Source organism: Mesocricetus auratus, unplaced genomic scaffold, assembly GCF_017639785.1.
Source record: "Mesocricetus auratus isolate SY011 unplaced genomic scaffold, BCM_Maur_2.0 Super-Scaffold_100066, whole genome shotgun sequence".
Classification (NCBI taxonomy): Eukaryota; Metazoa; Chordata; class Mammalia; order Rodentia; family Cricetidae; genus Mesocricetus; species Mesocricetus auratus.
Window position 1 is genome coordinate 2,071,119 of NW_024429235.1, and position 22,215 is coordinate 2,093,333.

General features: G+C 42.2%; 1 protein-coding gene and 1 non-coding gene across 6 annotated transcripts in view; both read left to right on the forward strand.

The window, feature by feature from the left end:
• Chd8 (chromodomain helicase DNA binding protein 8) overlaps nt 1-22,215 on the forward strand; it is a 65,294-nt gene that overhangs the window by 40,914 nt on the left and 2,165 nt on the right. For 3 of the 5 annotated variants that reach the window (XM_040736682.1, XM_040736683.1, XM_040736684.1), the window contains 27 exons: nt 714-851; nt 2,053-2,174; nt 2,318-2,561; nt 3,722-3,898; nt 4,645-4,788; nt 5,034-5,289; nt 6,593-6,803; nt 6,969-7,164; nt 7,730-7,897; nt 8,316-8,495; nt 8,642-8,752; nt 9,459-9,655; nt 9,742-9,941; nt 10,023-10,203; nt 10,278-10,367; nt 10,830-10,933; nt 12,274-12,403; nt 13,138-13,213; nt 13,863-13,917; nt 14,089-14,296; nt 15,546-15,754; nt 15,842-16,558; nt 16,815-16,966; nt 17,248-17,550; nt 19,670-19,783; nt 19,981-20,160; nt 20,563-20,679. In XM_040736682.1, coding sequence (XP_040592616.1) covers nt 714-851; nt 2,053-2,174; nt 2,318-2,561; nt 3,722-3,898; nt 4,645-4,788; nt 5,034-5,289; nt 6,593-6,803; nt 6,969-7,164; nt 7,730-7,897; nt 8,316-8,495; nt 8,642-8,752; nt 9,459-9,655; nt 9,742-9,941; nt 10,023-10,203; nt 10,278-10,367; nt 10,830-10,933; nt 12,274-12,403; nt 13,138-13,213; nt 13,863-13,917; nt 14,089-14,296; nt 15,546-15,754; nt 15,842-16,558; nt 16,815-16,966; nt 17,248-17,550; nt 19,670-19,783; nt 19,981-20,160; nt 20,563-20,679 — 4,980 coding nt within the window. The remainder of the gene's footprint in view (nt 1-713; nt 852-2,052; nt 2,175-2,317; nt 2,562-3,721; nt 3,899-4,644; nt 4,789-5,033; nt 5,290-6,592; nt 6,804-6,968; nt 7,165-7,729; nt 7,898-8,315; nt 8,496-8,641; nt 8,753-9,458; nt 9,656-9,741; nt 9,942-10,022; nt 10,204-10,277; nt 10,368-10,829; nt 10,934-12,273; nt 12,404-13,137; nt 13,214-13,862; nt 13,918-14,088; nt 14,297-15,545; nt 15,755-15,841; nt 16,559-16,814; nt 16,967-17,247; nt 17,551-19,669; nt 19,784-19,980; nt 20,161-20,562; nt 20,680-22,215) is intronic. The other 2 variants (XM_040736685.1, XM_040736686.1) reach the window with 2 other exon arrangements.
• On the forward strand, nt 12,904-13,013 carry LOC121136384. Its single transcript, XR_005873471.1, has one exon. It is a non-coding gene; the product is annotated as a small nucleolar RNA U6-53/MBII-28 (small nucleolar RNA).

Sequence of the window (22,215 nt, forward strand, 5' to 3'; positions counted from 1 at the left end):
AGTTAATGTGATGGAAATGCATGCCTTGTACAAAAGGTTTTATATAAGGAGTGACTCAAGACAGTAGAGTAGAGAAAGAGCCATTGGATCATTTCTAAGATTCCTTGATCTGTGACTATGGAGGCACTTTCACACTTAATGGTAGCTGTTTCAAGGAATAATCTGAATTCATAGTTAGGATTTCCTACGAGTGCATTATATCTAATATTTTTTTAATTTTGCTTTGTTTGTTGAGTATCCTTGCCTGTCCAGCACCTACCTCTATAGACCTAGCTGGCATCAAACTTAGATAGATCCCATGTGCTAACATAAAGAACATGGGTCACCACACCTAGCTGTGCATAATCTTTCTAATTGTACTTGCTTTATATAATGGAAATGCTATCTCAGGAGTAAATGATCATCTTTTTAATTTTATTCTAGTGGTTCCTGGGATCAAACCCAGGGCTGTCTGCATATTGGGGCCAGTACTCCATCCTACCAATGACTACCATAAATTACAGAAGTAGGAGTGGTATTGCCCCGCCACTCCTATAGTGGATACCTAGAGAACAGGGCTGTAGTTGGACCTATAGCATTTCTTCCTTGAGCCTGTGGTTGGTGGATTCAGCCTGGAGCTTTCAGCACCTATGGAGCTGATGCTTTGAAATCTGGCATTAGAGTCGCATGCTCCCCCTTCGCTCACTGCTGGCTTCGGCCGTCTTCTCTCCTAGCCTGTCATTTACTACCTGGTGAAGTGGTGCTCTCTGCCCTATGAGGACAGCACATGGGAGCTGAAGGAGGACGTTGACGAGGGCAAGATTCGGGAGTTCAAGCGGATCCAGTCAAGGCACCCAGAACTCAAAAGGGTGGTAAGTCCATTTGGATTAGACAGGAAATGTTGTAGTGCAAGTGACTGTTCTATCAAGGCTTTATCTTTTTCCCTACTTGCTGAAGTTTTGTTAGTTTAGCTTCCCACTGTGGATATTCTCTAACATGTAAAGAAGGATTGACCTACATAATATACCCATCACTAAAGCAAAAGCTACTAATACGTGTTTAATTATGTATCTTATTTTAAATCAAATTACACATTCCTTCACTTCATTTATAATTGTTTCACCATTTGTCTAAAAAGTAAATATTATCTTTGTTAATCAAGTACTAGTCATGTATACAATTCTCTGTCTTTTTGTTGTTGTTTGTTGTTTGTTTTTTCAAGACAGGGTTTCTGTGTAGCTCTGTCTGTCCTGGAACTTCTCTGTAGACCAGGCTGGCCTTGAACTCACAGAGATCCGCCTGCCTCTGCCTCCCGAGTACTGGAATTAAAGGCGTGCACCACCAACGCCCGGAAACCCAGGGTCCCTCCTGCCTCAGCCCTTTGGGGACTGGGGTAACAGACACACAGCGTTACACCAAATTTTCTTTAAGGATGTCAATCTAAATTTCTTTCTCTCTTATTTCTTTTTCTTTTTTAAATATTTATTTATTTTATGTGTATGAGTGTTTTGTCTGCACACCAGAAGAGGGCACTGACTCCCATGGTTCTTTGATTCTATACAGTTGTGAGCCTGCCTCCATGTGGATGCTGAAGTTAACTCAGGACATTTGTACGAGTGGCCAGGGTTCTTTACTCTTGTTTGTTTGTTTTTTTTTTGTTGTTGTTGTTGTTTTTTTTTTTTTGGTTTTTCGAGACAGGGTTTCTCTGTGGCTTTGGAGGCTGTCCTGGAACTCGCTTGGTAGTCCAGGCTGGTCTCGAACTCACAGAGATCCGCCTGCCTCTGCCTCCCGAGTGCTGGGATTAAAGGCGTGCGCCACCAACGCCCGGCTGGGTTCTTTACTCTTAAGCTATCGCTTCAGCCCTCTGAATTTCTTTAAAGTAGTTTTCTGGCATCTTCCTGAAGTTCCCCTTTGAGCAATCTTTCATCTTTCTCTTAAAAATAACATGCTTCATGAATTAAATTGTATTTCACAGATTATACCCCAAGCAGTGGTCTTCATTTGATTAAACTACTAGAATTAGTAATTTTATTAGTGTCACTGTACCACTAATTTAAATTTTTTACTTTTTAGAATCGCCCACAGGCAAGTGCCTGGAAGAAATTGGAGCTCTCACATGAATATAAAAACAGAAACCAATTGCGGGAATATCAGTTAGAGGGGGTCAACTGGCTCCTCTTTAATTGGTATAACAGGTAAAGAAAAGTGAACTTACAACTCATGAGCCTAGTCTGGGGGTTATATTTATACATCATTTTTTCCTAGGTACATTCCTTTTATTAAGATGATAAAATTTTTGGCATGTTCTTCTCCCCTATCCCTACCCCAAAATCTACAGGCAGAACTGCATCCTGGCCGATGAAATGGGATTAGGCAAGACTATTCAGTCGATTGCCTTCTTGCAGGAGGTATATAACGTAGGCATCCATGGCCCGTTTTTGGTCATTGCTCCATTGTCCACCATTACTAACTGGGAGCGAGAATTCAATACGTGGACAGAGATGAACACTATTGTGTACCATGGCAGCCTGGCCAGCCGGCAGATGATTCAGCAGTATGAAATGTACTGTAAAGATTCACGGGTGAGTTGTATGTCTTGGAAATGCTGGGCTTTGTGAAGGTAGGCCAAGGTACCTAGTGTTTCAGGGGCTACTTATGAATTTAAAATGTTCATGGAGGCTCTCTGACTTAAGATCTTCCTTTATGTGACAGTGTGATTTGACTTAGCTGTTTCTACCAAATAGACACTGTGAGTCACTGCCGGTTCTGATTTAACATGGGAATACATCATTTTGATGGCTTGGTTTGTTTGTTTGGTTGGTTGGTTGATTGATTGGTTGTGTCACGCTTATGGTGTAATCTAGCCTGGCATTAGCTCCCTGCAGTGGAGCTGGAGACGGTAGCTATGCACCACCATACCCACCTGATACATGTACTCTAAATAGAATTCTAATAGCAGTGATGAGTTTTAAAGGATTTCTCAAAGTGATAAATGTACATGTGGTAATAAACTTAAATGTGCGTTTGCCCTTTTTTTTAAATGACTAGAATTTTAATAGAAGATGTTTTTAATAGATGCTAAGGGGAAAATTTGAATTACCCATTTTATGTTAATAGCAGATTTATTAATTATTTACTGCTGTATGTTATATGATTTTTATCTCTAAGCTAAACTTTCTCATATTATAGTTGTTAATTTTGTTGAAATCATTTGATTTTTGTCAGACTTTAGACAGGGTTCAATATTAGCATGCTCGGTGTTAGCTATTGCCATTTCTATTTTTATCTGTTTTAGTGTTTTTTGGAATAAGGGCTCACTATGTATCCCAGGTCTGCCTCAAACTTGTGCTTCTATCGTAAGTCAACTAGGTTACAGGAAGCTACCTGGCTTGGCTTCCACTTTTTTTTCCCTTTAGTATGCTTCAGCATTGTTCAACATTTTGTGAATCTCATTGTTAACCAAGGACTGATCTAGGACAGATTTTCATCAGCTAAGCATAACAGTAGTAAGAAATGCCCAGCTCCACTCAGTGAAGTAGGCCTGTTACTTTCCCGAGAAGCTGAATCTGTTGAGAAGTACGTATGAAGTTTGGCACTGACTGACTGGAATATGAGCAGTGACAGAAGTTGGTGGCAGTGCAGTAGTGCTTAAACATAGCAGGGAAATTCATTCATAGCTCTGCGGGTGGACGTGTGTTTAGGAGGCCCCTCTAATGATGGATGGCACCTGTTTCATGCTTAGGGCCGCCTCATCCCAGGCGCATATAAGTTTGATGCCTTGATCACCACTTTTGAGATGATTTTGTCAGACTGTCCTGAGCTTCGTGAAATCGAATGGCGTTGTGTCATCATTGATGAAGCCCATCGGCTGAAGAACCGTAATTGCAAGCTACTTGATAGTCTCAAGCACATGGACCTGGTGAGTTCTCCAAAGTGCCTTGCAGACACAAGCATCTGAAATATAATCTAATTTTCCTGTGGAATGAAAATTGCCCTAACTTAGCAGAAGAAATAGAATGAAACCTGTATGAATGGGCCTCTGAGAGTCACGTATTTGTCATGAGTCTCTAATTGGGTCACTTGGGCCACATCCAACTGGTATGTTCTTCTGGTGCTCACTGAAGTTGCTGCAGCAGACACTACTCAGTCACTGGGACACTTAGGCTACTTACACATGGCCTCTCTCTCTCTAGTGGGCCAGAATAGGTGGGCTTTCCTACAAAGTGATCTCAGGACAGTATTGAGAAGCGTCAGATGGAGCGCTGAGGCTCACAGTGTCATTCCAGTGCATTCTCTTTGTCAGAACCAGCCACAGGGACACCTGGATTCCAGGGCTGAGACTTACTGGGAGGAACTACAGAGAACTAACGACCGGATTTAGTCCACCTGAAAAACATTCCACAGAGGGGCAAGTTAGGATTTCTGCGGATAGTTATGTGGAGAGACATGAAACATGAAGCAGTGTAATCAGAGTTCCTAGTACTTTATTTGGTCAAAGTCAGTAGTTACTTAGTTTCAGTATGTTAGATAAGGCATCTCCTAGATGATTTTTGTTACTGAGTGAACAGGTAAAAGAAAAGTTAGGGCAGTAATCTGGCCCTTTATTCTTAGTGTAAACTACACTAGCTATAACCTGGATGGGATCTCTGCACTTCTCACTTACAGGAGCATAAAGTGTTACTCACAGGAACACCACTGCAAAATACTGTGGAGGAACTATTCAGCCTGCTTCATTTCTTGGAACCTTCGCAGTTTCCCTCAGAATCAGAGTTCCTTAAGGATTTCGGGGATCTCAAAACAGAGGAGCAGGTAAGAAATCTGTCTGAGGTCTTGCTGAAGCTCCGCCCACATCACCAGTAGCATTGTCTACAGTCTTCAGATAAAGCTATACAGAGAAACCCTGTCTCGGAAACAACAAAAAACAGCAACCAAGAAAAGAAAAAACCTTATTTGTTTCTTTATCTCTTTATAATATAATGCAATACTGTTGTTCTTTATCTCTATGATATAATGTAATGTTAGTGGTTTCTTTTTCTCTTCGTAATGAACCACAGGTTCAAAAGCTACAGGCCATTCTCAAGCCAATGATGCTGAGAAGACTCAAAGAGGATGTGGAAAAAAATTTGGCTCCCAAACAGGAAACTATTATTGAAGTAGAGCTTACCAACATCCAGAAGAAGTACTACCGAGCTATTTTGGAAAAGAATTTCTCCTTCCTTTCCAAAGGAGCAGGTCATACCAACATGCCTAATCTGTTGAACACAATGATGGAGTTACGAAAGTGCTGCAACCACCCATACCTCATCAATGGTGAGGCTATTCAAACCTTAGAAAGAACCATGAAAATCGACTGTGGCTTGGGAAAAGATTCTCCTTTTTTTTTTTTTTTTTTTTTTTTTTTTTGGTTTTTTTTACAAGACAGGGTTTCTCTGTATTGTTTTGGAGGCTGTCGGTCCAGCCTGGCCTCGAACTCACAGAGATCCGCCTGCCTCTGCCTCCCGATTGCTGGGATTAAAGGCGTGCGCCACCACCGCCCGGCTAAAGATTCTCCTTTTAAAAATAAGATTCTTGAGTAAACTCTCTCTCCCCCTATATTTATGAATATTTTATGTCTTAGCTGTTGTATGTGTGTATGTGTGATACGGTTTGGTTGGGGCTTGAATGCCACACACAGCATGGTGGAGGCCAGAGGACAACCCTGTGGAGTCTGTTCTCTCCTTCCAGCGTCATGCCGATTATGGGGACCAGACTCAGGCTGCCAGGCCTGCGTGACAAGCACCTTTATCTACTGAGAAATCTTGCTGATCACTGATTATTTCTGTTTCCTTGGTTTTGCGTAATCTCCCAAATTAAATAGGATTTTTATGTAGAATTTCGTGAGTAGTAGCTCAGGTCATTCTGCATTCCAGCTGGATAAATGTTCTTACCAGTACATGGTAATGATTTTTTCAGGGGATGGTGGCTATATGCTAATAATAGTGAATTTGTTCCATTTCAGTTCTTGTCCATGTCATTTACATGTTTTGTTTGTTTCTTAATTCAGTTTATTCAGGAAAATCCTGCCTTAATTAGCATACTTTATATAGCAGAATAGAAGGTTAGTTTGGATATTTTGTTGTTGACCCTTTTGTGAGAAATGCTAATAATAGCACCAAAGGAAACGGATAAGAGCATTGCTGCATAAGCATGAGGACATAAACTTGAATTCCCAGCACTCATACAAAACATTGGGCATAGCTGCACATACCTGTAACTCAAATGCCATGGGGATTAGAAACAAGAGGATTGCAGGATGTGTCAACTGCCAGCCTAGCTCTCGGTTGTGCAGAGTAAGACAGTAGATTAGTGTCCATAAATATGACAGAAAATGGTAGAGCAGTTCTGATATGCTGTTGGCCTCTTAGTGCACTTGGGCATGCTCCAGGACACAAATTGCCGTGTGTGTGTGTGTGTGTGTGTGTGTGTGTGTGTGTGTGTGTGTGTGTGTGTGTGTGTGAAAGAAGGAAGGGTCAAAGTCATACTGCCTTTTGCTTACTTAACTCAAGCCACTATATTCAGTAAGACTTATGTTTTCACTCTTTCACAATATCAACTGTAACTATTTTATTTGCAGGTGCAGAAGAAAAAATCCTAATGGAATTTCGGGAAGCCTGCCATATTATACCTCAAGATTTCCACCTACAGGCCATGGTTCGGTCAGCTGGCAAGTTGGTTCTTATTGACAAGTTACTTCCAAAACTTAAAGCTGGTGGCCATAAAGTTCTCATCTTTTCCCAGATGGTACGCTGTCTAGATATCCTGGAGGATTATCTGATCCAGAGGAGGTAAGATGAGTCCTTCTAACATGTCTTGTGGTTACTGTATCTTCGTAAAGTTTCAAGAATAGTTGCTGTGTAGCTCGGTGCTAGAATGTTTGCTTGGCATGTGCAAGACCTTGGTTTCTTCTGCTTAGCCACTTTTCCCCTGTGATACCCACCCCTCCTTACCAGGTACTTATACGAGCGGATTGATGGGCGAGTGAGAGGCAACCTTCGACAAGCTGCTATCGACCGCTTTAGCAAGCCCGACTCAGACCGCTTTGTCTTCTTGCTCTGCACCCGTGCTGGTGGACTTGGTATTAATCTGACAGCTGCTGATACCTGTATTATCTTCGATTCAGACTGGAATCCACAGAACGATTTGCAGGTAAAGGAAATTCTTCTCTTAAAAACTACCTACCTAATCCAAGAGGTTGTTAGTAAGTCAGTCTCTTAGAGAAAGACCCCTCTTTCAAAGAAGAGGGAAGTTGCTTACTCAGAGGTAGCGGCTACGTCAGGAGTCAGCCAACATTCTGTAAAACTCCCAATGCTAAATGTAGGCTTTGGAGTCTGTCGTCTGCACGGGAATGAGTGAGTCTTGTGTTTGAGTCAGATGTCATCTGTAGAAAGGGTAACACACAAACGAGGTTGCTGAGCCAGGTGCGGTAGCTCACGCCTGTAGTCCCAATCAGAGACAGCTGGATCTCTGTGAGTCTGAGGCCAGCCTGGTGTTCAGTGCGAGCTGTAGGACAGCCAAGGCTACACAGCAAAACCCTGTCTCCAGTAACTTAAAAAAAAAAAAAAAAAAAAAACCTCGTTTGCTGACCGCTGTTTTACAAAATGGGGCAGAAACCTCATTTTGAGTTTTTTGGTTTTGAGTTGATTTCATGACTCTATGAGTATGAAGAATTGTAAGACTTGATATTATGTGCCTTCTTTCTCTTTTTAACTAGGCCCAGGCACGGTGTCATCGAATTGGACAGAGCAAAGCTGTAAAGGTTTACCGACTCATCACTCGTAATTCCTATGAGAGAGAGATGTTTGATAAAGCTAGCCTTAAGTTGGGATTGGATAAGGCTGTGCTTCAGTCCATGAGTGGTCGGGATGGCAACATCACTGGAGTAAGTCTATAGACAAGTGTGTGGAGGGTCATAGGACTGGAGGGAGATGTGTGCGTGTGTGTGTATGTGTGTGTGCATGTGTGAGCACACGTGCATGTGTGAGCACGTGTGCATGTGTGAGCACACGTGCATGTGTGAGCACGTGTGCATGTGTGAGCGTGTGCATGTGTGAGCACACGTGCATGTGTGAGCACGTGTGCATGTGTGAGCGTGTGTGTGTGCATGTGTGAGCACACGTGCATGTGCGTATGGAAGTCAGAGGATAGCTCTGTGGAGTCAGTTCTTCCTCTCACCTGAGTTCTGGAGGTCAAATTCAGGTCACCAGGAATTGTATTGATGATTATTTTTGCAGTACAATGAAATGTCAAGACTAGACTATTCTTTTTGTAGGATTTTTATCTTTGTCTTGTTGTTTCAGATTCAACAGTTCTCCAAGAAAGAGATTGAAGATCTCTTAAGGAAAGGCGCATATGCTGCCATAATGGAGGAAGACGATGAGGGCTCTAAGTTTTGTGAAGAGGACATAGATCAGATCTTGCTGAGGCGGACGACAACCATCACTATTGAGTCTGAAGGGAAAGGCTCTACCTTTGCCAAGGCAAGTTCTGTCTGTGGCAGACCCTAAATGGGCAGGCGTAGATGGAGAAAGAAACCTCTAGGATTTAAGTATTTGTAAATAGTTATTAATTTCCCTTTGTGTAAAAGCATTTCAGTTGACTTTATTTTGCCTTTGTTTCTCCCTAGGCAAGCTTTGTTGCTTCTGAAAACAGGACAGATATTTCCCTGGATGATCCAAACTTTTGGCAAAAATGGGCCAAAAAGGCAGACCTAGACATGGATCTGCTGAATAGCAAGGTGAGCTCACCCCTCCTTTGTAGGGGTAGGGCATCACAGAAGACAAAGGACTTTCTCTTTTCGTAGTTCCAACTCTTTAATGCTAATTAAAGCTTATGGTGCAATGTTACACCCAAAGGTTATAGAAGCTTTATCTACCCTCTAAAAATACTTACATGTTGTCTTAGTCATTGTTCCATCAGTGTGAAGACACCCCGTGACCATGGCAACTCTGAGAGCAGAAAGCATTTAATTGGCAGTTGCTTACAGTTCCAGAGGTTTAGTCCATTGTTGTCATGCCAGGAAGCATGGTCGCACGCATGCAGACATAGGTAGCTTAGAGTCTTTCATCTAAGATCAGAGGAAGCAGGAAGAGAGATACTGGGCCTACCTTGAGCTTTTGAAACCGTAAAGCCCACTCCAAGTGACACACTTCCTCCAACAAGGCCACACCTACTCCAGCAAGGCCACACATTCTGATCCTTTCTTGTAGTGCCACTTCCTGGTGACCAAACATTTGAGTCTTGTGAGTCTATGGGGGCCGCTCTTATTTAAGCCATCACAGATGTCCACCACCTTTTTCTTCCTGAGCCTTATATATAGACTGTTTTCCTGCCCTAAGATCTGAGTACTTTCATAACTTACATTCAGGATTATGTCAATCCATAAGTGTCTTCACTCTCTTCCTGTGGGCAGATCACAGAAACATCTCTCGTTCTCTATATAGAATAACTTGGTGATTGACACACCTCGAGTGCGGAAACAGACTCGACACTTCAGCACTCTAAAAGATGATGACCTGGTTGAGTTTTCTGATTTGGAAAGTGAGGATGATGAGCGGCCACGGTCCCGAAGACATGACCGGCATCACACCTATGGGCGCACTGACTGCTTTCGGGTAGAAAAGCATCTCCTGGTATATGGGTAAGAATACAGCTTGTCACAAGCAGTAGGACACTCCACGCTTCCTGACACCTGACTGTCTGTTGTTGCCTTTCTTGTTTTGTTAGTTGGGGACGTTGGCGAGATATTTTATCTCATGGACGTTTTAAGCGACGGATGACTGAAAGAGATGTGGAGACCATATGCCGTGCCATCCTCGTATACTGTCTTCTACACTACCGTGGGGACGAGAACATCAAAAGCTTCATTTGGGACTTGATCAGCCCTGCTGAGAATGGCAAGACAAAAGAATTGCAGAATCACTCAGGTAATTATCAGCTCCAACCCTTTCATTTTTCTACAAGGTGTTTAAGTCCTTTTCAGGTGTAAGGGTTTTTCTCAATCCAAGTCTTTGCTGTCTCCCCTTTCCCAGGTCTGTCTATCCCTGTGCCCCGTGGGCGTAAGGGGAAAAAAGTAAAGTCACAAAGTACTTTTGACATTCATAAGGCAGACTGGATCCGGAAATATAACCCTGATACTCTGTTCCAAGATGAGAGCTACAAGAAGCACTTGAAACATCAGTGTAACAAGTAAGAGCGCTATTCAAACAAGTATGCAGGAAGGCTTGCTACTTTGTTGCTAAGGTGTCTCTTTCTGCTTCTAGGGTATTGTTGAGAGTGCGGATGCTGTATTACCTGAGGCAGGAAGTTATTGGAGACCAAGCAGAGAAGGTGTTAGGGGGTGCCATAGCGAGGTACAGTGCCTTTATTTAACATTATCTATCATCTATCTATCTATTAATTATCTATTTGTTGTTTCATGTTGTGGGGAGGACGGGGACATGCCATGACGTGCTTGTGGCACTTAGAAGACAAGTTGCCAGGGTAGCTTTACTCCTATGGGGTTCTAGGGATTGAACTCAGATTGTCGGGCTTGGTAGCAAGTGCCTTTACCTACTGAACCACCCCACCAACCTGTCATTCTTCATTTTATTTCTTACTCCAGGACTGACTGGTTTACTTACTTCTTTCTAGACTGTCTTTGAGATAATTAAAAAAAAAATCTCTGTATCAGACCTTTAATCCTATATTTAGCACAAGTTCATAGAAATATAGCAGAAGCATTTAGAGTAATGGATAAAGCAAGCAACCTTTAATAATCTTTCAAAGGGTTATCACTGTCATTTCTAACATTGCTTTACTTGCTACACATTTAGTGAGATTGACATATGGTTCCCAGTAGTGGATCAGCTGGAGGTTCCAACAACCTGGTGGGATAGCGAAGCTGACAAATCTCTGCTCATTGGCGTTTTTAAGCATGGTAGGTACCATCTCCAGTATTGCTTTTCTACCAAGGATGTGTGTCAAGGGCAATACCTTTAACTAAGTGCTTGTGGTGAGTAATTCATCACCAGAAGTTTTAAGTAAAAGATAGTTCTTAAATGTCGGTAGCAAACTGGTTAGTTCTATAAACAAATGTTCAAGGAATTCCAGATGGACACTTAAATCAAAGACACTTAAACCATGGTCCTTTAACCATGGTTACTGTAATGTTACCTCCCTGTGTATTGTAAGAGTCTACCAGTCAGCCTGGCATTGGTGGCCTTTCACCCTGTATTTAGCACAAGTTCATAGAAATACAGCAGAAGCAGAAGCATTTAAGGTAGTGGATAAAGCAAGCAGCCATTAGTAATCTTTCAAAGGCAGAGGCAGGTGGATCTCTGTGAGTGTAGGTCAGCCTGGTCCACAGAGCGAGTGCCAGGACAGGTTCCAAAGCAACACAGAGGAAACCTTGTCTTAAAAAACTAAAATAGATAGATAGATAGATAGATAGATAGATAGATAGATAGATAGATAGAATTCTACCAGTCACAAAAAGTAATGTATGTCAAATAATGTTAGTAATAACCATACTTTCAGTGACTTTTCTTATATCATGCTCATCTAAATGTCTCACTTGTCTAAACTGTGAGTACTAATTTCTTAGCAGTTTTTGCCTAATAAGAAATTCCAGGCATTAGAATCAGTGAATATTAGCTGTATCCTTTAATGTATTAGAATGTATGTTTTAAACATACTCTGTTTACTTCCTAAAATAAAGGTGCTTAATTTACATGTTTTTGAGAAATATAAAGGGCTAAGAAAAGTAGTGAGCAAACCAGGTGTGGTAGTGCACCCTTTTAATCCCAGCACTTAGAATGCATAAGCAGGCAGATCCAAGTGTCCCAGGCCAACCAAGGCTACACAGAGAGATCCTATCTCAAAAAAGAACAGAAAAGAGAAGAAAAAAAGGTGGGCATTATACTAGTAAGACACAGAAGTGTAGAGTTCAGCGTAAGTACTCACTGAGAATCTCTTTACCTTCAGGTACATTTCTGATTCTTCATTTGAGAATGTGTGAAAAAAATCCATATATTATTAGGCTCCTTTCTTCATTTTTGTTCTAAGAATAGCAATCCAAAGATTGTCAGTTAAATGACTGTATAGACAATCTTAAGATGAGTTATTTATTAAATTCTTGTCAATCACTAGAATGAAAACTACAAAAATCATGAATACAGTGGCATTAACACCTATCCAAGTTATCTTGTAATGGCTCTAACAGTATACAGACAAAATGAATCTTTGAATGTCTTTAATCTATGGCCATTGTTCTTCCAGGCTATGAGAAATATAATACCATGAGGGCAGACCCTGCCTTGTGCTTCCTGGAAAAGGCTGGCAGGCCAGATGACAAAGCCATTGCAGCGGAACATAGGGTGTTAGACAATTTCTCCGACCTGGTAGAAGGGTAAGCATTGGTGTTCTTTCTTTACTCTGTATCTACTCTGTGTTGCTTGTGCTGATATTACCTAACTCTAGCCTTAGCTAAATGAAGTAGGATTCCTTTTTGTTTTGAGACAGGATCTCACAGAGTTCCAGATCTCTCTGGCTGCCTGGAACTGGTTTTGTAGAGCAGGGTAACCTCAAACTCAGAGATTCACCTGCCTCTCCCTCCCGAGTGTTGGCATTAGAGGCTTGTGCCATCATATACCCAGCCCATCACTGGGATTCTTAATAGTAGTCATACTCATGTGTGATAAGTTCTTACTCAAGAATAGGACCAGCAAATTGGACTCCAGATACTGACCTTAATCACACATTGCCATAGCTACAAGTAAAGTCCAGAAGACTTTAATAGGCAGTTCTCATAGGTTCTTTATGTGGCAGAACTTTAGACAGTTTTAGCCCTGACTTGTCATTCCCCATGGTATCTGGCACATAGAAGGACTCATTTTACCTGGGGACATGTCCCAATGATGAGTTGCCATGCTAATACTGAGTCACCAGTTAGGGCAGTATTGCCCTGATTTGGGTGCCAGTGAGTTTAACAAAACTTCTCATGTGGAGACCTGAGGGACATTTTGCAATGATGGGTTTTGCTAAGGACTATCTATAAATTTCTGCATGACCAAAACTGTTGATGACCACATCTCCACTTAGAATATGTATTATTATCTTTTCTTTGTTTCTGGATAATTCTAGGATTGACTTCGATAAGGATTGTGAAGATCCTGAATATAAACCACTCCAGGGTCCCCCAAAGGACCCAGATGATGAGGTAAGAGATTCTTTTGAGTTCAGCTTTTATCTATCTTTTTATCTATTAATCTTATTCTCTGAACCTAATTATACTTCAAGTGTGTTAATTATATTGATACATGTGCATATATGGAAAATAAACTATAAAATGTAAACTGCCAGGACTGGAGAGATGGCTCAATGGTTAAAGAGCACCGACTGCTCCTTTAGAGGACCCAGGTTTGATTCTCAGAGCCCAAAGGGAGGATCATAACTGTCTATGACTCAAGTTCCAGAGGATGTGGTACCCTTCCTGGTCTGCACAGGCAACATGTAGGCAAAACACCTGTACATATATAATAAAAATATAAATCTTAGAATAACAGAATTTAAATATTAGTGACAAGGATGGTAATGCCAACTTAAGGACATGGTTAACTGGATGCTACTAGATGTTGCTCAGCAAATTCCTGAATCCCGTAGTCTCACTATTGTTAGGAACTAACTGCTCAGGTTCTACTTGTTCTTGTCTTTGGTTGCTTCCAAATTTTTGTGAGAGTTCCTTTCATTAGAAATTTTTCTTATCCCTTGGTGCCCCGGAAGGACACACACAAGAAAGTGATTTCAGAGTGCCAACTTCTCCCCTTTCACTCCCCTCTCCATCCTGTGGGGTGGATCTCCTTCTCTAGGGTGATCCCTTGATGATGATGGATGAGGAGATCTCAGTCATTGATGGAGATGAAGGTAAATTCTAGATCAAACAGTCTATTTTTGTAAGGGTTAAGCTGGGGGACTATTGACTAACGCCTGTCTGCTCCTGGGATGTCTAAAGCTGTATCTTTTCATGGGTGGACACACAAGTATCATTTCTACCCTTCTCTCTACTCCCTATTCATTCCACTTTGTTTCCCACAGCCCAGGTGACTCAACAGCCAGGGCATTTATTCTGGCCTCCAGGCTCTGCCCTAACAGCTAGGCTTCGGCGCCTAGTGACAGCTTATCAGCGCAGCTACAAGAGAGAACAGATGAAGATAGAGGCTGCAGAACGTGGAGACCGGAGACGCCGACGCTGTGAAGCAGCCTTTAAGCTAAAAGAAATTGCAAGGCGTGAAAAACAGCAACGGTATAGTATAGCCAGGCGGGAAGAACAGCAATGGTATAGCATATATAGCCAGGCAGGGAAAACAGCAATGGTATAGTATAACCAGGGATTTGGACTGAGCTCTAAGCCTGTCATCCGCTGTGGGCCCTATGCTGAGAGTATGGTTGGTGGGAAGTATTTATTTGAAATTCCCTAGAGCAGGATCATCCTTTCTGCCTTTATCTCTACCTAGTACTTAAGAATTTTGTTTTGGGCTGGGGATTTAGCTCAGTGGCATAGCCCCTACCTTATGTGTACAAGGTCTTGAGCTCAAAAATCCCTACTACTGACATTTTAAAAGGAAACCAGTTCACTTAGGTTCAACAACCAAAATGATCAAAAGATGTCCTGTGTACTTGTTCTTTAAGATCTCCTATTATCTGTGTGCATGTGTGTGGGAGTGGATACCACTCGTTTGTAGCTCTCCATGGAGGCCAGAAAAGGACATTAGCTACACTGGAGTAGCAGGGAGCCATTCCATTCGGGTGCTGGGAACTGAACTGTGGTCCTCTGCAAGAACAGCAAGCACTCCTAACCACTGAACCATCTCGCCAGCCCCCCACACACCCTTTTTGTTTGTTTGTTTGTTTGAGGTGGGAGTGTGGCCCCAGCTACCAAGTAGACGATGCTGGCTTTGTACTCACAGAAGTCTGCCTGTCTCTGCCTCCTGAGTGCTGGGATTAAAGGTTTTACTATGATGCCCAGGAAAAAAACACTTTAATACACTTGTAGGAGTAATTGTTTTGCCTGCATATATGTATATATGTGATGTGTGTGCCTGGGGCCCAACAGATGGTTGTTGACCGCCATGGGAATGCTCGGAACCAAAACCAGGTCCTCTGTGAAAGCATCAAGTACTCTTAACCACTAAGCCATCTCTCCGGCCTTTTCTTCTTTATTTTATTAATGAAGATGGAATTCGTTATGAAAAGATTTTAGTATAAATATAAACACAATGACTGAGCAAGAAAGAAATGGACAGACATGATAACAAAAGGACTGTCATATATATCTGGTGCTTGGCCTCCACTTTGTAAGAGAGTTGCCAAATGTGCTTATTGTGTTTACTACGTCATTTTCTCCTTGATAATTCTGTATGCTACATAGTTCCTCTCACTACCTGTTCTGGGCTTTGTTATTTCCACACGTAATTGTTTTCTAGTGTTCTAAACCATCCTACAGAAACAACCAGTTTTCCTGTGTGCTGATGACTGTTGTTTTGCTGTCATAGATGGACCAGGCGTGAGCAAACTGATTTCTACCGAGTAGTGTCTACCTTTGGTGTCGAATACGACCCTGACAACATGCAGTTCCACTGGGACCGCTTCCGCACTTTCGCTCGACTGGACAAGAAGACAGATGAAAGCCTCACCAAGTACTTCCATGGCTTTGTCGCCATGTGCCGACAAGTGTGCCGCCTCCCCCCAGCTGCTGGGGATGGTAAGAGTGGAGTCTGGGGCGAATGGGGCTGTGTTGGTAATAGATCAGCCTTTAGTTCCTTTCTTTTTTCACCTTTGTCTCTTGCAGAACCCCCAGACCCTAATCTGTTCATTGAGCCCATCACTGAAGAGAGAGCCTCGCGGACCCTCTACCGTATTGAATTGCTTCGGCGCTTACGGGAACAAGTTTTATGCCACCCCCTTTTAGAAGATCGGCTGGCATTGTGTCAACCTCCAGGTCTTGAATTGCCCAAGTGGTGGGAGCCTGTCCGTCATGATGGGGAACTTCTACGAGGGGCAGCCCGCCATGGGGTGAGCCAAACAGACTGCAACATCATGCAGGACCCGGACTTCTCTTTTCTGGCTGCCCGTATGAATTATATGCAGAGCCATCAGGCAGGGGCCTCGGCGGCATCCCTGTCCCGATGCTCTACCCCACTGCTGCACCAGCAGTGTACGCCACACACCGCCTCACCATCGCCCCTGCGCCCAGATGCTCCGGCTCAAAAGTCACCCGAGGAGGCTGCTGCCCAGGCCCCTAGTCTGGAGAGTCTGACTTTAAAGCTAGAGAATGAGGTGGTGGCTAGGAGCCGACTCACCCCACAAGACTATGAAATGCATATAACCTCTTCAGACACAGCCCCTCTGCCCCGGAGTGTTCCACCAGTCAAACTGGAGGATGAGGATGAGTCCGACTCTGAGCTGGACTTGAGCAAGTTGTCGCCATCCTCCTCCTCCTCTTCATCCTCCTCCAGCTCCAGCTCCAGCACTGACGACAGTGACGACGAGAAGGAAGAGAAGTTAAGTGAGTGCATGTAACAGGCTGCAGCCCCTCCTTCCTCCTCCCTCCTCCCTCTTCCTTCTTCCCTCCTCCCTGCTTCCTCCTCCCTCCTCCCACTCTTCTGTTTCCCCTTAAAATGCATCCTCTTGAGAGAGATTTGAGTTTTTACAGGATAAAATGTCAGAGTACATCTGTTATTTCTTGGGCCTGTTTCACATAATACCATTCCAATTTAACATTATTCTATCATGTTTGCTCACACATGCTGTGTGATCTCTAGCTGCTGACCGGTCCCGTCCAAAACTCTATGATGAAGAGAGCCTTCTGTCCCTCACCATGTCCCAAGATGGATTTCCAAATGAAGATGGAGAACAAATGACCCCTGAGCTGCTGCTGCTGCAGGAAAGACAAAGAGCCTCTGAATGGCCCAAGGTACCAGTCTCATAGCAACACGTGCTGAGTCCAGAAACAGGTGTAGTGCTCTCTGAGGGGCGTAAGAGATGGTGTTGATACTTTTCTTTCTCCTTTATTTAGCATTGCCTATGTTTTTATGGGACACTATAGTTTAAGGATGTGATGGTATCGATTACCTCCTTCCTGTCATGATTTTCATTGTACGTAGTATGATAGTAATAATAATGGCATGATTGTGTACCTGAGGGGTTTCATAGTCTTCAGAATCTTACAATGTTATATTCTCTTCTGCCATCCAGGATCGTGTTCTGATAAACCGCATTGACCTCGTCTGCCAGGCTGTACTCTCAGGGAAATGGCCTTCTAACCGCCGGAGCCAGGAAATGACAACAGGAGGAATTTTGGGGCCAGGCAACCATTTATTAGACAGTCCCTCTTTGACCCCAGGAGAATATGGGGACTCTCCAGTCCCCACACCACGAAGTAGCAGTGCCACATCCATGGTAGAGGAGGAAGCATCTGCAGTCACCACAGCAGCAGCACAGTTCACCAAACTTCGCCGAGGCATGGATGAGAAGGAGTTTACAGTTCAGATCAAAGATGTAAGTTTAGCATTTAGTCATTGAGAAGTGGGGGAGGATGTGGGACTTGTTAACTAACTTCATTAACAGGACATAGCAACTTAAAGGCAGGGCAAGTGGATTACTGTGAAGTTGAGACTAGCATGGTCTACATGGTGTTCCAGCCCATGTAATGAGACCCTGTCTCAAAAAAAAGTACTAACACATTTTGTTAGGTAACTTTGAAAAGCATTCAAACTTAGGAAAAATTTTTGGTATAAAAGAAGGATGAACCTTCTGAAAATGAAATTAAAAGAAATCATGGGTTATTTAATTAAAAATCATAATTGGTGGCGGGGGAACTAACTAAACACGAAACTTCTGGAAGACTAACTTCTAGATCTGGGCCTGATTATTTAGCACCACACTCCTAACCAACTGAGCTAAACGGCCAGACAGCCTGAGGATTTAAAAGTGAAGACAGATTATGAGAACGCTGTTCAAATGACACCTGAGGATTTAAAAGTGAAGACAGATTATGAGAATGCTGTTCAAATGACACCTGAGGATTTAAAAGTGAAGACAGATCATGAGAATGCTGTTCAAATGACACCTGAGGATTTTGAGACATTAAAACAAAAAAGAAATTATTTCTACCTAATTGCTTTTAATCTTATATGTGGAAGTTTCTATTCTTCCTAATTACCTGTCTTTATGAACCTTACTCAAAGGGGAAAAAAAGTGAATTAAATTAGTATATAGTAAGAATAGTAGGATTTTGCCCATAATGAGTTGCCATGCTCATACTGGACAACCGTTTCATCAAAGTTTTAAAACTTACATTAGCTGTTGTGGTTAGCTGGGAGTCGGGGTAGAGCTTAGTCTGGACTGGTAGATCTACCACACAAGGAGTTGAAAGAGGAACTCTCCCTCAGATTGTGTCTCCTATGAAGGGCTGAAGCTGCACCTAGCTGGGTGTGGTGACAGACACCTTGAATCTCAGCACGTAAGAGAATCTCTGGGAGTTCAACGCCAACCTGATCTACATAGTGAGCTCCAGGAAAACCCAGGAATATAGAGCAGTGCTTCTCAACTGTGGGTCATGACCCCTGTGAGGGACTGAACAACCCTTTCGAAGGGGTTACATAAGACCACTGGAATACACAGATATTTACATTACGATTCATAACGGTAGCAAAATTACGGTTATGAAATAACAACAAAAATAATTTTATGTAGGTCTTTGCCTCTCTCTCTCCTTCTCTCTCCCTCTTTCTTTCTCTTGTCTCTCCCTTCTCTTCCCTCACTGTATTTCCCTTCCCTCAATAAAAGTTCCCATGTTTAAAAAAATAATAACTGGGCAGTGGTGGCACACACCTTTAAAAATTCCAGCACTTGGGAGGCAGAGGCAAGTGAATCTCAGTGAGTTCAAGGCCAGCCTGGTCTACAGAGTGAGTTCCAGAGAAATCCTGTCTTGAAAAAACAATAATAATAATAATATTATTATTATATGGTTAGGGGGTTAGCACAATGTGAGGAACTATATTAAAGGGTCACAGCATTAGAAAGACTGAAAACCACTGTCTCAAAAAAGAAGCTATACCATAAAGTCTGACCAATAATATGACTGCCAAAACATGAGCCACACAGTAACCACAGCAAGTAGACATGCTAACGTGAGACAGGGGATGTCAAGGCCTCAGCCCTAGACAAAAGAACTACTGACAACCGAAGACTGCTGAGATTGGGAGACATTTTAGTCTTCCCCATCAGCGCGGTGACTGTCCAATACCAAATGGACAGCACTGAAAATACACTGACAGCATATATGCATGTAACAACTACTAATGAAAAATGAGGTCATGGATTTGAAAGAGTAGGCAAAGGTATACAGGAGAGTTTAGAGGGAGGAAAGGGAAGGGGAAAATGATGTTAATATAAGCTAAAAAATAAAAAGTAATTTTTAAAAGTAGAACAAAACTGCATGGGGGCCTATTAGTTGAAAATAAGAAATCTAAGGAAACAATTTCATTTTATATCAGATTTCTATTCTTTGGTCAAATATCATACCTTCTCATTATGAACCATAGGATAACCGTTAGCCAACGTTTATTGTAAGAACATTCCATGCGATGTGTTGAGTGGGTGTTTGTCTTTGTAGGAAGAAGGGTTGAAGTTAACATTCCAGAAGCACAGGTTGATGGCTAATGGTGTGATGGGAGATGGACATCCACTGTTCCATAAGAAGAAGGGGAGCAGGAAAAAGCTCGTAGAGGTGAGTGGCAGGGTCCAGTTACCTCATGATTAATTACCCTGTGACTAGATCAGGTCTTTTTATCATCAGTAATTGATGGAATTTGAGATTGAGGCACCAAAAGATTATTTCCTCATGACTACCACTGGCCCTGATTCCCTTCCCTCCCCACTCCAAAGAAGTGTATGTGCTCATGGGGGTGGATTCTGGGTTTGCAGCTGGAGGTGGAATGCATGGAAGAGCCTAATCACCTTGATCTGGACCTGGAGACCCGGATCCCTGTCATCAATAAGGTGGATGGCACTTTGCTGGTGGGTGAGGAGGCCCCTCGCCGGGCGGAACTGGAGATGTGGTTACAGGGTCATCCAGAATTTGCTGTTGATCCCCGATATCTAGCGGTGAGTGGCAGTTCCATCCAGCCAGATTTAAAGCCTCTTGGTGTATGAGATCAAAAAAAAAAAAAAAAACATGCCATATTTTATACCACCGTTTCTGCACCTGCAAAATAAAATGGTTAAAACTCAGGGTTATTTCCAAATTTACTGTGAGATTCAAAACACTCTAATATCCAGGGACTTCCTAAACTAAGTGCTTAGAAAATGTTACTGTCAAGAAAGAAACTATTATATAGACGACCCCCACCCCCAGTCTGGGGGAATGGAACCCTCGAATAGCAGTTTTCACCCTAACTAATCGAGTTATAGACTACAGGTTTACTGTCAAACAGAAGAAAGTAGCACCTTAATGATTAGTCTAGAGATTTCCATTCCTCTGGGGTAACCAATTCTTTTCTGTTGCAGTATATGGAGGAACGTAGAAAACAGAAGTGGCAGAGATGTAAAAAAAACAATAAGACAGAATTGAACTGTTTGGGAATGGAACCAGTACAGACAGCCAACTCTAGAAATGGGAAAAAGGTGAGACCAGCATTTTTCTCGTGCTTTCTGCCATATTCTTAGAGATTCGATGGTGACTGACACCTTTCCTTCTCCCCCTGTGTGTTCTGAGTAATATTACTTTGAGTTCACCAGAGTGCTTTCATTGGTATTTTCAGCTGTAGTACTTTTTGGTGCTCTACATACATAAATAATTTTTTGCAAGTCCTTTACCTCTTTTAAAGTTGGGTGCTTTAAGCCCAGAATAGTGATGCATTCTTTTTTAATCCCAGCACTTGAGAGGCAGAGGCAGGTTTGAGACCAGCCAGAGCCACATAGTGATACCCTGTCTCCAAAAAAGTAGGCATTTTAGAGTAAACCCATTCATTACCTTAAATTTTATTAGACAAAATACTTTATTGCTAAGTTACATCATCAGTTAGATAATCTTCCAAGTTTTATAATTCCACATATTATAGGAGTAAATGGCAGGAGTGGATGCTACTAAGAAAAACAGTTATGAGGTTTCTTTTTTTCTTTTTCTTTTTTTTTTTTTTTGTTTGTTTGTTTTTCGAGACAGGGTTTCTCTGTAGCTTTGGAGGCTGTCCTGGAACTAGCTCTTGTAGACCAGGCTGGCCTCAAACTCATAGAGATCCGCCTGCCTCTGCCTCCCGAGTGCTGGGATTAAAGGCGTGCGCCACCAATGCCCGGCCTGAGGTTTCTTAACATACATGAAATTAACAATCGTTAATAATATGTCCGTAATAGAAGTAGCACAAGAAACCACATTTTATGACTGCTAGTCTTCATATATATGTGTCTGTGTACCACTTGCATGCCTGGTGTCCTCAAAGGTCAGAAGAGGGCGTCAGATTCCCTGGTACTGGGCTTACAGACCATGTGAGCCCCCATGTGGATTCTGAGAATCCAACCTGAGTCCTAGAAGAACAACCAGTGCTCTTAACCACTGAGCCATCCCTCCAGCCCCCAAAATATATTTTTTCAAGTTAATACCAATTTTAGTCAACTAGACTGTTTCATACCAAATTATAGACCATTTGATAGATTAAGTGTGCATCATTTCTTTTTTCTACCAAAGTATAACTTTGAAAATTCCTCTATGTATTATCTATATAATGTATGCTGTATATACTATACATTGTGTGTGCAGTTTGATATATGTGTTATATGTGTTCACATATTATATATATATAATTAACTTTGATCATGAACATTCAGTTTAACCTATCAATACTTTGGGCTGATGATAAAAGTGCTGCTAAGCTAAGCCTAACAACCTGTTCAATCCTCAGAGCACAGGTAACAGTGGAGGAAGAGAACCAACTCCATAAAATTGTCCTCTGACCTCCACATTACATGCTCTGAGCATATATTCATAAATGTATATAATAATAATTAAGCTATCTAAAAGGTTGTAGAAAACCACAAAAAGTCATTTTATGATTGGCACAAAAGTATCTTTTAAAGTAATAGATCTTACTGTATTGTTCAGGCTATCTCCAAACTCCTAGGTCACAGTGATCCCCTCCTTCTAACTCCTCAGTAGCCGGGACTATA